At 40.1% G+C, this 12127-nt stretch overlaps 2 protein-coding genes across 1 annotated transcript in view; one reads left to right on the top strand and one right to left on the bottom strand.

Annotated features, from left to right (window-relative positions):
* LOC136147908 (alcohol dehydrogenase 1-like) overlaps positions 1-12127 on the bottom strand; it is a 195885-nt gene that overhangs the window by 72336 nt on the left and 111422 nt on the right.
* LOC136147877 (alcohol dehydrogenase 6-like) overlaps positions 7563-12127 on the top strand; it is a 34104-nt gene continuing 29539 nt past the window's right edge. The window contains exons 1-2 of the mRNA XM_065907236.1: positions 7563-7630; positions 9531-9632. Coding sequence (XP_065763308.1) covers positions 7613-7630; positions 9531-9632 — 120 coding nt within the window. The 5' untranslated portion in view covers positions 7563-7612. The remainder of the gene's footprint in view (positions 7631-9530; positions 9633-12127) is intronic.

Consider the following 12127-nt stretch of genomic DNA (forward strand, 5'->3'; position numbering starts at 1 on the left):
CTTAACTTATATGCAGAGTACATCTTGAGAAATGCTGGGCTTCATGAAACACAAGCTGGAATCAAGATTGCTGGGAGAAATACCAATAAATTCAGATATGCAGATGACACCACCATTAGGCAGAAAGTGAAGAAGAACTAAAGACCTCTTGATGCAGGTGAAAAAGGAGAGTGAAAACCTGTCTTAAAATGCAACATTCAAGAAATGAAGACTGCCGAGGTCCAGCCTTGGCAGGATCCAGGGGTACCCTCAGGATGAATGGCGTCAGCGAGAGAGAGAGAGAAAGAGAGAGAGACCAGACTGGGGGTGTGCAGCAGAGTCTGGCAATGCTTTATTCTTTACCATAGCTTTTATACCCTAAGTTAGTACATTTCTGAGGGGAAGATAGTTTAACATTACATCAGCTTGTCCTTCATGAAACCAGGTTGTTTTCTGCATTCTATTTCTATAATAAATTTTTGCACAGTGTCTTCTGGCCTTGGGGCCTTATTAACATTTTATGCAAGTCAGGTGAATGTAAACCTATTTTCCGTTTCTGTGGTGATCTTAACAGAAAAGTTGCAGTCTCATAGGGCAACAGTACAGCATGTCACAACATAGTAGAAGTATAACCTTATAAACACAAAGGTCAATTTTTCTCCAGAAGCTGTCAGTTAAATGTATCCATGAGATTTACCCCACACAGACTCTGCAGCTTCAGTGAGGCAGCCTCTGCTTAGCACTCCTGCTAACAATTAACAACCGTCTCATTGTTACCACACTAGGGCTGAGCTCTTATTTTTCTAGATCTTTAACTATATTAACAATGGTTTCCATAACACAACCTTAGCACATTAAGAGCAAAAACACAGCAAGCAAATGTTAACCCAATAACCACTTTTAGAATAATTTTCCTTGTGTTTTCTAATAGGGCTTCCTCACCTCCCCAAAGGGCTCTATGTCTATTAGAGCCTGTATATGATCAGGTTCTTTATGCTGTTTTATGATTAAGGTATTATGAGCAATCACGCATATTAGTACCAAGGGAATGGACGCATTTGCTAAACAAACTAGAATGCCAGCGAAGGAGTTTAAATTGAAACACTCCTTTCATCCTGGATAATCTCAAAAGATACCACCACCCAGGAGACATATTGGTTAAAGTTCTAATTGGAAAGAGATTGGGGGAGGCCTTCTTCCCCAATCTATTAAGTAGTCTATTAAAGCAAGCATCAGAAAGACAGATATCATCTTTAAGGTGAGGGCTGGGGGTAGCTTTTCGAAATCCCTGGGATCCTGATCTGCCTTGCTCATCAGGTTTTCTCCTCATGACCTTGTCATGGGTGGGATCTCATGTGCTGGCTCCCAGCAGAAGACCATGGCATTCAGTCCCATCACTTCACAGCAAATAGTTGGGGGAAAATGGAAACAGTAACAAATTTTATTTTCTTGAGCTCCAAAATTACTGCAAGTGGTGACCACAGCCATGAAATTAAAAGATGCTTATTCCTTGGAAGAAAAACTATGACAAGCCCAGACAGCATATTAATAAGCAGAGGCATTACTTTCCTGACAAAAGTCCATCTAGTCAAAGCTATGGTTTTTCCAGTAGTCATGTATGGATGTGAGGGTTGGACCATAAGGAAAGCTAAGTGCTGAAGAATTGATGCTTTTGAACTATGGTGTTGGGGAAGACTCTTGAGAGTCTCTTGAACCTCAAGGAGATTAAACCAGACAATCTTAAAGGAAATCAGTCCTGAACATCCACTGGAAAGACTGATGTTGAAGCTGAAGCTCCAATATTTTGGCCCCCTGATGTAAGGAACTGACTCATTAGAGAAGACTCTGATGCTGGGAAAGACTGAAGGCATAAGGAAAAGGGGACGATAGAGGATGAGATGGTTGGATTGCATCACTGACTCGATGGACATGAGTTTGAGAAAGCTCTGGGATTTGATGATGGACAGGGAAGCCTGGCATGCCTGTTGATGGGATCGCAAAGAGTCAGACACGACTGAACATCTCAACTGAACAGAACTGAGTTTTGTCATAGTTTTTCTTTTAAGGAGCAAGTGTTCTTTAATTTTGTGGCTGCAGTCACCATCCACAGTGATTTTGGAGCCCAAGAAAATAAAATTTACCACTGTGTCCATTTTTTCCCTATCTATTTGCCATGAAGAGATAGGACCAGGTGCCATGATCTTCTTTCTTTGAATGTTGAGTTTTAAGCCATCTTTTTCACTCTCCTCTTTCAGCTTCACCAAGAGGTCTTTAGTTTCTCTTCACTTTCTGCCATTAGTGTGGTATCATCTGCATATCTGAGGTTGTTGCTACTTCTCCTGGCCTCTTGGTTCCAGCTTGTAATTCGTCCAGCCTGGCATCTTGCATTATCTACTCCACATATAAGATAAATAAACAGGGTAACAATATACAACCTTGATGAACTCCTTTCCCAATTTGGAACCATTCCACTGCTCCATGTTCAGTTCTAACTGTTGCTTCTTGACCTGCATCCAGGTTTCTCAGGAGGCAGGTAAGGTGGCCTGTTAGTCCCATCTCTTGAAGAATTTTCCACAGCCTGTTGTGATCCACACAGTCAAAGGGTTTAGAGCAGACAATGAAGCAGAAGTAGATGTTTTTCTGGAATTATATTGTTTTTTCTATGATCCAACAGATGTTGGCAATTTGATCTCTGGTTCCTCTGCTTTTTCTAAATCAAGCTTGTATGTCTGGCAGTTCTTGGTTCATGTACTGTTGAAGCCTAACTTGAAAGATTTTGAGCATTATCTTCCTAGCATATGCTGTTGCTGCTGCTAAGTCAGTTCAACCGTGTCCGACTCTGTGCGACCCCATAGACGGCAGCCCACCAGGCTTCCCCTTCCCTGGGATTCTCCAGGCAAGAACAGTGAAGTGGGTTGCCATTTCCTTCTCCAATGCATGAAAGTGAAAAGTGAAAATGAAGTCGCTCTGCCGTGTCCGACTCTAAGTGACCCCACTGACTGCAGCCTACCAGGCTCCTCCGTCCACGGGATTCTCCAGACAAGAGTACTGGAGTGGCTTGCCATTGCCTTCTCCTCCTAGCATATGAAATGAGTGCAATTGTCCGATCGTTTGAACATTCTTTGTCATTGCTCTTCTTTGCAATTGGAATGAAGACTGACCTTTTCCAGTCCTGTGGTCATTGGTGAATTTTCCAAATTTGCTGGTATATTGAGTGCAGCACTTTCACAGCATTATCTTTTAGGATTTGAAATAGCTCAAATGGAATTTTGTCACCTCCACTAGCTTTACTTGTAGTAAAGCTTCGTAAGGCCCACTTGACTTCACATTCCATAATGTCTGGCTCTAGGTGAGTGATCCCATCATCATGGTTATCGGGTCATTAAGACTTTTTTATATAGTTCTTCTGTGTATTCTTGACACCTTTTCTTTATCTCTTCTGCTTCTATTAGGTCCTTGCCATTTCTCTCCTTTATTGTGCCCATCTTTGCATGAAATGTTCCCTTGATATCTCTAATTTTCTTGAAGAGGTCTCAGTCATTCCCATTCTATTGTTTTCCTCTTTTTCTTTGAACTGTTGACTTAAGAAGACTTTCTTATCTCCCCTTACTATTCTTTGGAACTCTGCATTCAGATGGATATATCTTTCCTTTTCTCTTTTGCCTTTCACTTCTCTTCTTTTGTCAGCTATTTGTAAGGCCTCCTCAGACAACCATTTTGTCTTCTTGCATTTCTTTTTCTTTGGGGTGGTTTTGATCCTTGCCTCCTATACAATGTTATGAACCTCCATCCATAGATCTTCAGGTAGTCTGTCTAACATATCTAACTCCTTGAATCTATTTGTCACTTTTACTGTATAATTATAAGGGATTTGATTTAGGTTATACTGAATTACCTAGAGGTTTTCCCTACTTTCTTCAGTTTAAGCCTGAATTTTGCAAAGATCAGTTCATGATCTGAGCCACAGTCAGCTTCCTGGTCTTACTTTTGCTGACTGTATAGAGTTTCTCTACCTTTAGCTGAAAAGAACAGAGTCAGTCTGATTTTGGTACTGACCATCTGGGATGTCCATGTATACAGTCATCTCTTGTGTTGTTGGAAAAGGGTGTTTGTTATGATAGGTGTGTTCTCCTGGCAAAACTCTGTTAACCTTTGCTCTGCTTCATTTTGTACTCCAAGGCCAAACTTGCATGTTACTCCAGGTTACCTCTTGACTTCCTACGTTTGCATTCCAATCGCCTGGGATGATAAGGGCATATATTTTTGGTGTTAGTTCTAGAAGGTCTTGTAGGCCTTCATAGAACTGTTCTACTTCAGCTTCTTCGGCATTAGTGGTTGGGGCATAGGTTTGGATTACTGTGATATTGAATGTTTTGCCTTGGAAACGAACCGAGATGAAATAGGCATTGATGCTAATTTGATGGAGAATATGCTGAATTGGCCACTTTTGCAGAGTTTACAAGCACATAAAAAAGTCAGAACAATTGCTATTTCTGCTCTTCACATTAAATATTATTAAATGAAAGTGAAAGAGGAGAGTGAAAAAGTTGGCTTAAAGCTCAACATTCAGAAAACTAAGATCATGGCATCTGGTCCCATCACTTCATGGCAAATAGATGGGGAGACAAAGGAAACAGTGTTGGACTTTATTTTGGGGGGCTCCAAAATCACTGCAGATGGTGATTGCAGCCATAAAATTAAAAGATGCTTTCTCCTTGGAAGGAAAGTTATGACCAACCTAGATAGCATATTAAAAAGCAGAGGCATTATTTTGCCAACAAAAATCTGTCTAGTCAAGGCTATGGTTTTTCCAGTGGTCATGTATGGATGTGAGAGTTGGACTGTGAAGAAAGCTGAGCACCAAAGAATTGATGCTTTTGAACTGTGGTGTTAGAGAATACTCTTGAGAGTCCCTTGGACTCAAGGAGATCCAACAGGTCCATCCTAAAGGAGATCAGTCCTGGGTGTTCATTGGAAGCATTGATGCTGAAGCTGAAACTCCAGTACTTTGGCCACCTCATGCAGAGAGTTGATTCATTGGAAAAACCCTGATGCTGGGAGAGATTGAGGGCAGGAGGAAAAGGGGACGACAGAGGATGAGATGGTGGGATGGCATCACCAACTCGATGGACATGGATTTGAGTAGACTCAGGGAGTTGGTGATGGACAGGGAGGCCTGGCGTGCTGCGACTCATGAGGTCGCAAAGAGTCAGACATGACTGAGTGACTGAACTGAACTAAACTGAACAGGTAGTAGCTATAAAGAAGCCATAGGTATTAATTTAATATAGTCATCTTCCCTACCCTGAAACCTTATTTCAGAATTTGACCCTAGAAAAATGTTAGTTTTTCCCCAACTCATTCACAAAGTCCTCAAGCAATTTACATTACTGAATTGGAGTATGAGGAAATGTTACTTTTCTTCACATTTTCTTTTTTGAAATTGGCTTAATAATTATCTATGATTTAACAACATCAGACTTTGGCACCAAGCATTAAAGTAAATAACATTACTCTTGGTAGTATTAACAGTGCATGTGATAACAGAACAAAACAGAGTGCAAAGAAACTGGGATGAACCTTCATGAGAAAAATCAAATGCAGACCAAGCTCTGGTTGCTATACAGATTCCTGGACTAGAATATTATTAACCCTTCCCAATCTCACTATCAGAAGCCATTTGTAGAACCTTTCTGCAAAGGGACCTATTGGACTTAGCTTTGTTGGGGTGTGGGCAGAGGTAATTTCTGAGATTATTTGGCAGTCACCTTCATTTTATGGGGAAGAAAATCAAGACCAAGGGAAGTTCAGTGTAGAGACTTATCAGAATCCCATAGCCAATTATCAGCTAAGTAAATTTGTCATTCTCACCACTCCTTTCTCTACATGAATCTTCCATGATATCCTCACATCTTTCATTTCATTCCTTGTGCCTCAATTACATTGAACTTCTTTCAGTCTTCCCCCAGTTCCTGTCCTACAAAAGATACCAGAGTCCTTGTCTGTGAGCCTTCACACATGTAGTTCTCTGTTCTGGAACTCATCCATGCCCAAACCCCATCCCCATCAAACTCTATGCTCCTAACTCCCAGCCATTGTCCAAATCACATTATAGCAAGACCCTTGGGCTCCCAGAAATATAGGTGACATATACTTTCTCTCTGTCTCTATTGCACCCTCTACTCCCCCCATTACACCATGTCAAACACTGTATTGTAACTGTCTGATTATTGTTCACACTATGAGACTGTGGACTCTGAATATCACGTTCATCATTATTAGCCCAGCATCAGACGAATGCCTGAAATATAAGAGTGGCTTCCAACAAAGGAAAAGAGAAAAAAGACACAAATTATCAATACTAAGGAATCAAACAGAGTATATTACTACAGACACTGAAAACATCAAAAGAGTAATAAGGGAATAGTATTAACAGTTCTGTGGCTCAGCTGTTTATATATTCTTGCCTGGAAAATCCTATGGACAGAGGAACCTGGTGGGCTAGAGTCCATGGAGTTGCAAGAGTCGGACACGACTTAGAGACTAAACCAAACCAACCAACCAACCAATACGAAGGTAATTGAATTGACAATTTTAAACAGCCCAAAATAGAAATCTCTAGACCCAGATGGTTTCATTAAAGAATTCAATCAAACATTTAAGGAATTAATATCAATTCTACACAATCTCTCCCAGAAAATAGAAGAGGACGAAATAATTTTATGAAATTATTTTTACTATGAAACCAAAATCAGACAGACAGTGCAAAGAAAGAAAACTAATACACCAAGTAGAATTTGTTCCAGATATGTAAAGCTGGTTCAATATTTGAAAACCAATCAATATAATCCACTGTAATCTCACAGGCTAAGGAAGGAAATCATATGCTCATATCATGACACAGAAAGAGCATTTAATCTTTTCTTGCCTTCTAGCTAAAACCTGCCTACTGGTGTTGCCTTTCATTGGGAATGTATTTCCTTTTCCTCATGTTCATCAGGGTCCTGGTCAAGTCTCTTAATCCACATACAGAGATTTGCTCAACTTCAAATCCTGATTGCTAGGCTTCTTACCCAAATTGGTTTCAATTTCTCTGAGTAACCAGCTCAGCACACCAAGAGATGAGTTTATGCTAAACTACCAGATAAAACTAGCTAGTAACATCCTAACTCCTCAACAATGGGACACAAGCTTGGAAAACCAATAGATTACTCAAATTTAGACTCATAGATACCATATCTGCATTGGAAAAACAACACAGACACAATTTTATACATGTTATTAGAAACTTTAAACTTGGACATTTAGAAGACCAAATTTAAAATTCAACAGAATAGATACTAAGAGGGGAACCTCAAGACTAAGAGAAGAAAAACTTTGCACAATTTCACCTTTTGTGCTTTTGCACTGAGCTAAATCTTTTTCATATTATAATTAGGAACTTCCATCAAGGAACAGGAAAATCTGTTTCCAGCTATGAGGTCTATTAATTACCTGATTAATACACAAAGGACAGGACTCAGCCTCTTGATCAAACAGTAACCTCTACTCTCTTGGACTTTGAAAGTTGTAACCAGAATCTCCTTTTCTCAGTATATTCATCTGTGGCCAGAAGAACACAGAGAAAATCAGCATGAGTACTACAGGGAAAGTAAGTATAGCATTCTTTTTTATGTCATATCATAAATGTGTCAACCTGGGTGCTTGTCTATTTACCAATACCTCATCACTCAGCTACTCTCTATACTCCTAAAGGTGGAAGACAATCTTAATCTTAATATCTCTCCTTCTCCTTCCCCTTTTCTTTTATTCCTTTTATGTGCCTTGCCTTTCTTCAGTTTTTTTTTTCAGTCCTTTAATAGGCAATATATCAAGCCATGTATCAAACTTTCCAAAGTTAAAGATAGATCCCCTCCTTAAAGGATCTCATAGAGAGACATAGTAATTATGAAAGAGAGTCCAAGGGTAGTAAAAAAAAGAGAGGGGCATCGCCCCCAATCTTGCCTGGCTTCCCAGAGAAAGTGATATCTAAGGAAATTTACAGACATAAGAATTAACCAGGGAAAGGAGGAGACAGTTGTGCAGGTAGACAAAACATGAGGAAAAACAGAAGAAAATTATCCAGAATTTTTCTGTTGCTCCTGAGGGCAGGAAATGACTAGAAATAAGGTTGGAAAGACTGACAGGAAGATCATGGAAAGCTTTGTAGACCATGTCAACAGATCCTGACAAACAATTGGTGACAATATCATTTTTAGGTAGGGAATTAGCATGAAAAGGATTATAGTTCAGGGCTTCCCTGTGGCTCAGACAGTAAAGAAACTGCCTGTAATTGGGAGACCTGGGTTCAATTCAGGTCTGGGTTAGGAAGATCCCCTAGAGGAGGGCATGGCAACCCACTCCAGTATTCTTGTCTGGAGAATCCCCATGGACAGAGGAGCCTAGCGGGCTACAGTCCATGGGGTCACAAAGAGTCAGACACAGCTGAGCAGCTAAGCACAGTAATGCTATAAAAGATGGACTTCAAGGTGATGAACCAAGCCAGGTGAAAGACAGTGAGGACTGGACCACACAGTGGCAGCAGAAATGGAGAAGAGGGGTCAGATCACAGAAATTTTCACATTGTGGAGGTTGAGGGAAAGAGGAATATCAAGGTTCTTTCCAGGTTTCTTTCTTGTATTATTGAATAGATTCCATGGCAACTCATTGAAACAGAAACAGCAAAGAACAAATTGTGTGCTGTGTCCACCACCGGTCAAAGGAAGTGGTGGGGGGCAGGGTGAGGGGGGTGGAAGAAAGAAATAACAGTGTCTTCATGTTTTATCACGTTGAATTTGAGATACCTGTAGGACAGTCCAAAGGATCACAAAGAGTTGGACATAACTGAGAAAATAAACACAGTACATTTGAATAGCCAATGAATAGAATCTAAAGTTTAGTAACAAGTCTGTTACTAAGATCATCTACATAAAAGTCATAGTTGATTTTATAAAAGCTAGGTGAAATCACATAGGATTAATAATTTATAGCAAGAACAATGATGGCCTGAAATCAGAACCCTTGAAGGACTACCTTACCACCAACAACCTTTTCAATCTCAGTCTGCCAGTGACCACCACCATTTGATGAAATGCCACAACTAGATGGTCTCCATTCCTGCCTGCACCCCAAAACTGATTCTCTCCCATACCTAGGATCACAAATAACTCTCACGTTGCAAAGTCATTTCCACCCTGAAACTGAACAACCTCGTTCATCATAAGATCAAAAGTATGACATCTATCCTTTCGGTTGTGTAGCAGTATGTAAATACAGTTAGAATTGCAAGACTGATTTGAATACAGAGACTGATAGTACAAGAAAAATTGAATTGAAGTCAAGAGGCTACATTCTGAGTATATTTAAGCAATGATTTCTTCTTCTTCTTTTTTTTAATCTAGGCTTGAGTGTGAAAGAATTGGATTCAACCTTCCAATAATCATTAATATAGGAATTCTCTAGCTCCCAAGCCTAAGGAGTCTCCCTTTCTGCCTCCACATTCTTTTCCCCAGGTTATCAGGTGCAGAGCAGCCATAGTCTGGAAGCCTGGTGGATCATTTTCCATTGAGGAGGTAGAAGTGGCTCCACCAAAGGCAAAGGAAGTTCGCATAAAGGTAAAAAAAAAAAAAAAAAAAAATACACGATATTTCCACACCAAAACTCAGAGCTGTTCACTGTAGGTTATAGATTCTTTTCACAATGTTCAATTCAGAAAGAAAACTACACACCCTCCTATTTCTTTTTTATTTCCATTAGTCTTCAAATCCAACCAGAGAAACAGTTAGGAAGGTATAGCATAGACTACATACCCAATGGACACTTATTTTTAAATATTACTAATTAAAAGAAGTTTCTACCCACAAACCACACTTTAATCAGTACTTTTGATTTTCTTTATGATATTCTTCATGATATTTAAGTTACCTTGAAATACAGTCCTCCCCCTATATCTGCAGGGGTTTGGTACCAAGACTCCCCCACTCCATACCAAAATCCTAGGAGGCTCAAGTTCCTTATATAAAATGGTGTGGTATTTGCATATAACTTACACACATTCTCCCATATACTTTAAACCATCTCTGCTAAGTCACTTCAGTTGTGCCTGACTCTTTGCAACCCTATGGACTATAGTCCACCAGTCTCCTCTGTCCATAGGATTCTCTGGGCAAGAATACTGGAATAGGTTGTTGCACCCTCCTCCAGGGGATCTTCCTGACCCAGGGGTCGAACCCACGTCTCTTACATCTCCTGCACTGGCAGAAGGGTTCTTTACCACTAGCACCTAGGTTACTTAAAATACCTAATACATGATAAATGCTATACAAATTGTTGTAAATACAATGTAAATGACATGTAAATAGTTGCCAGCATGCAGCAAATTCAAGTTTTGTTTGGGAGACTTTCTGGATTTTTTAAAATAATTTCAATCCCTTATTGGTTGAATCCATGGATGAAAAACCCATGGATAAGAAGGACTGACTGTATGTTTTATGAAATTTTGTTTGATTATAGATAAATCAAGAGTCAGTTTTTGGAATTCAAGTTAGAGCTGGAAGGGGCTTACGGATACGTGTTATTTTAAAAATAAGATTGAAATCAATAATGTATAGAACTGTTCAAGCAGTTAAATAAGAACAGAGACTTCAGCTGCTTTTCTCAACCTTGCTTATATGTCTGGAATCATTTGGGAGCTCTGAAAAATGCTGAAAACTGAATCCCACCCTTAGACATTTTGAATTTGTGATTTATCTGGTGTGGAGTGCAGTCTGATCGGGCTTCCCAAGGGGCACTAGTGGTAAAGAACCCTCCTGCCAAGCAGGAGACCTAGGTTTGATCCCTGGTTGGGAAGATTCCCTGGAGGAGGGCATGGCAATCCACTCAGTATTCTTGCCTGGAGAATCCCCTGGACAGAGGAGTTTGGCAGGCTACAGTCTATAGGGTTGCAAAGAATCGGATACGACTGAAGCAGCTTAGCACGCACGCAGTCTGATCATGAGAGTTTTTAAATCTCCACTAGGTGATTCTACTAAGAGGCTACCAGCCCAGAAGGTAGCTCACCTGACTTCTAGTTCAGTTTCTTTTGAATTTTCACTATTTAATGTTAATAATGATGAATAAGTATTGTTTACTAATGGATCACAGAGAGATCATCATTTTCTAAGTTACCTTGCCTGTGCAATCCATGCCCTCTTTTCAAAAAGTTTTTTCTGGCCTATATGATCCATGGAGTGCACAGGTCATTTGGCTATCTCTAGTCACTGTCCACCCACAGGATCACAACTCATACAGAGAGATGTGAACACCAACTCAAGGACATCCAGCCATTATCTGATAAGCTACAAATCTGAATCTCTCACTCAAGAATTTGAACAAGATACAGAGTCTGAGCAAGACAGGCGATGGAGGGAACTAGAGAGGTTGGAGGGGCTCGGGGATGGCAGTCATTTTTAACCAGGTGATCATGATGAATAAGAGAAAGCCTGTCTGCAGAGAATGATAGAAAAATGCAGCTATACACACACTGAGTCAAAGTAGACAGATGAAGACAAACGCTGCTTGATGGATTTCTAGATCCATTAGTTCTAACTGCACTGCTTACAGTCAGGTTACAAGCAATTTTATTATAGCTTTCAAATTATCCCTCTTTTGCAAGGTCAAATTTCAATAGATTTCAATTCTTGACTTAGCCATGTGTGTGTATGTGTGTGTGCATATGCACATGCATTCCAACCCCATACCCATTTTAGAGATGATGAAACTGAGACTCAGAAGGACAATTTATCCCCTGATCACACAGTTAAACAGGGGTGCAGAGCCAAGATTTCAGCTCTGAACTCTTTAGTAACCACTGCTCTGAGTGCCTCCACTTTATCTGGCTGATTTACAACAAAAAGTGGAATTACAACTTGTACCAATAACACAACTGTAAAGCCCTCCTGTGAAATAAATTAAAGCCTAATTATAATAGGAGGCATTATCCCTCTCCTTCCTGTATTCCTTCATTTCTATAATTGGTCTTGCTCCTCCACACTCCCACCTACAAGCTCCAGTGAAGCACATGTGGTTTTACAACGATCTCTTCTGAGCCCATCCTACCCTCTGCAGTAAG

This window comes from Muntiacus reevesi, chromosome 16, assembly GCF_963930625.1.
Source record: "Muntiacus reevesi chromosome 16, mMunRee1.1, whole genome shotgun sequence".
NCBI classification, from domain to species: Eukaryota; Metazoa; Chordata; class Mammalia; order Artiodactyla; family Cervidae; genus Muntiacus; species Muntiacus reevesi.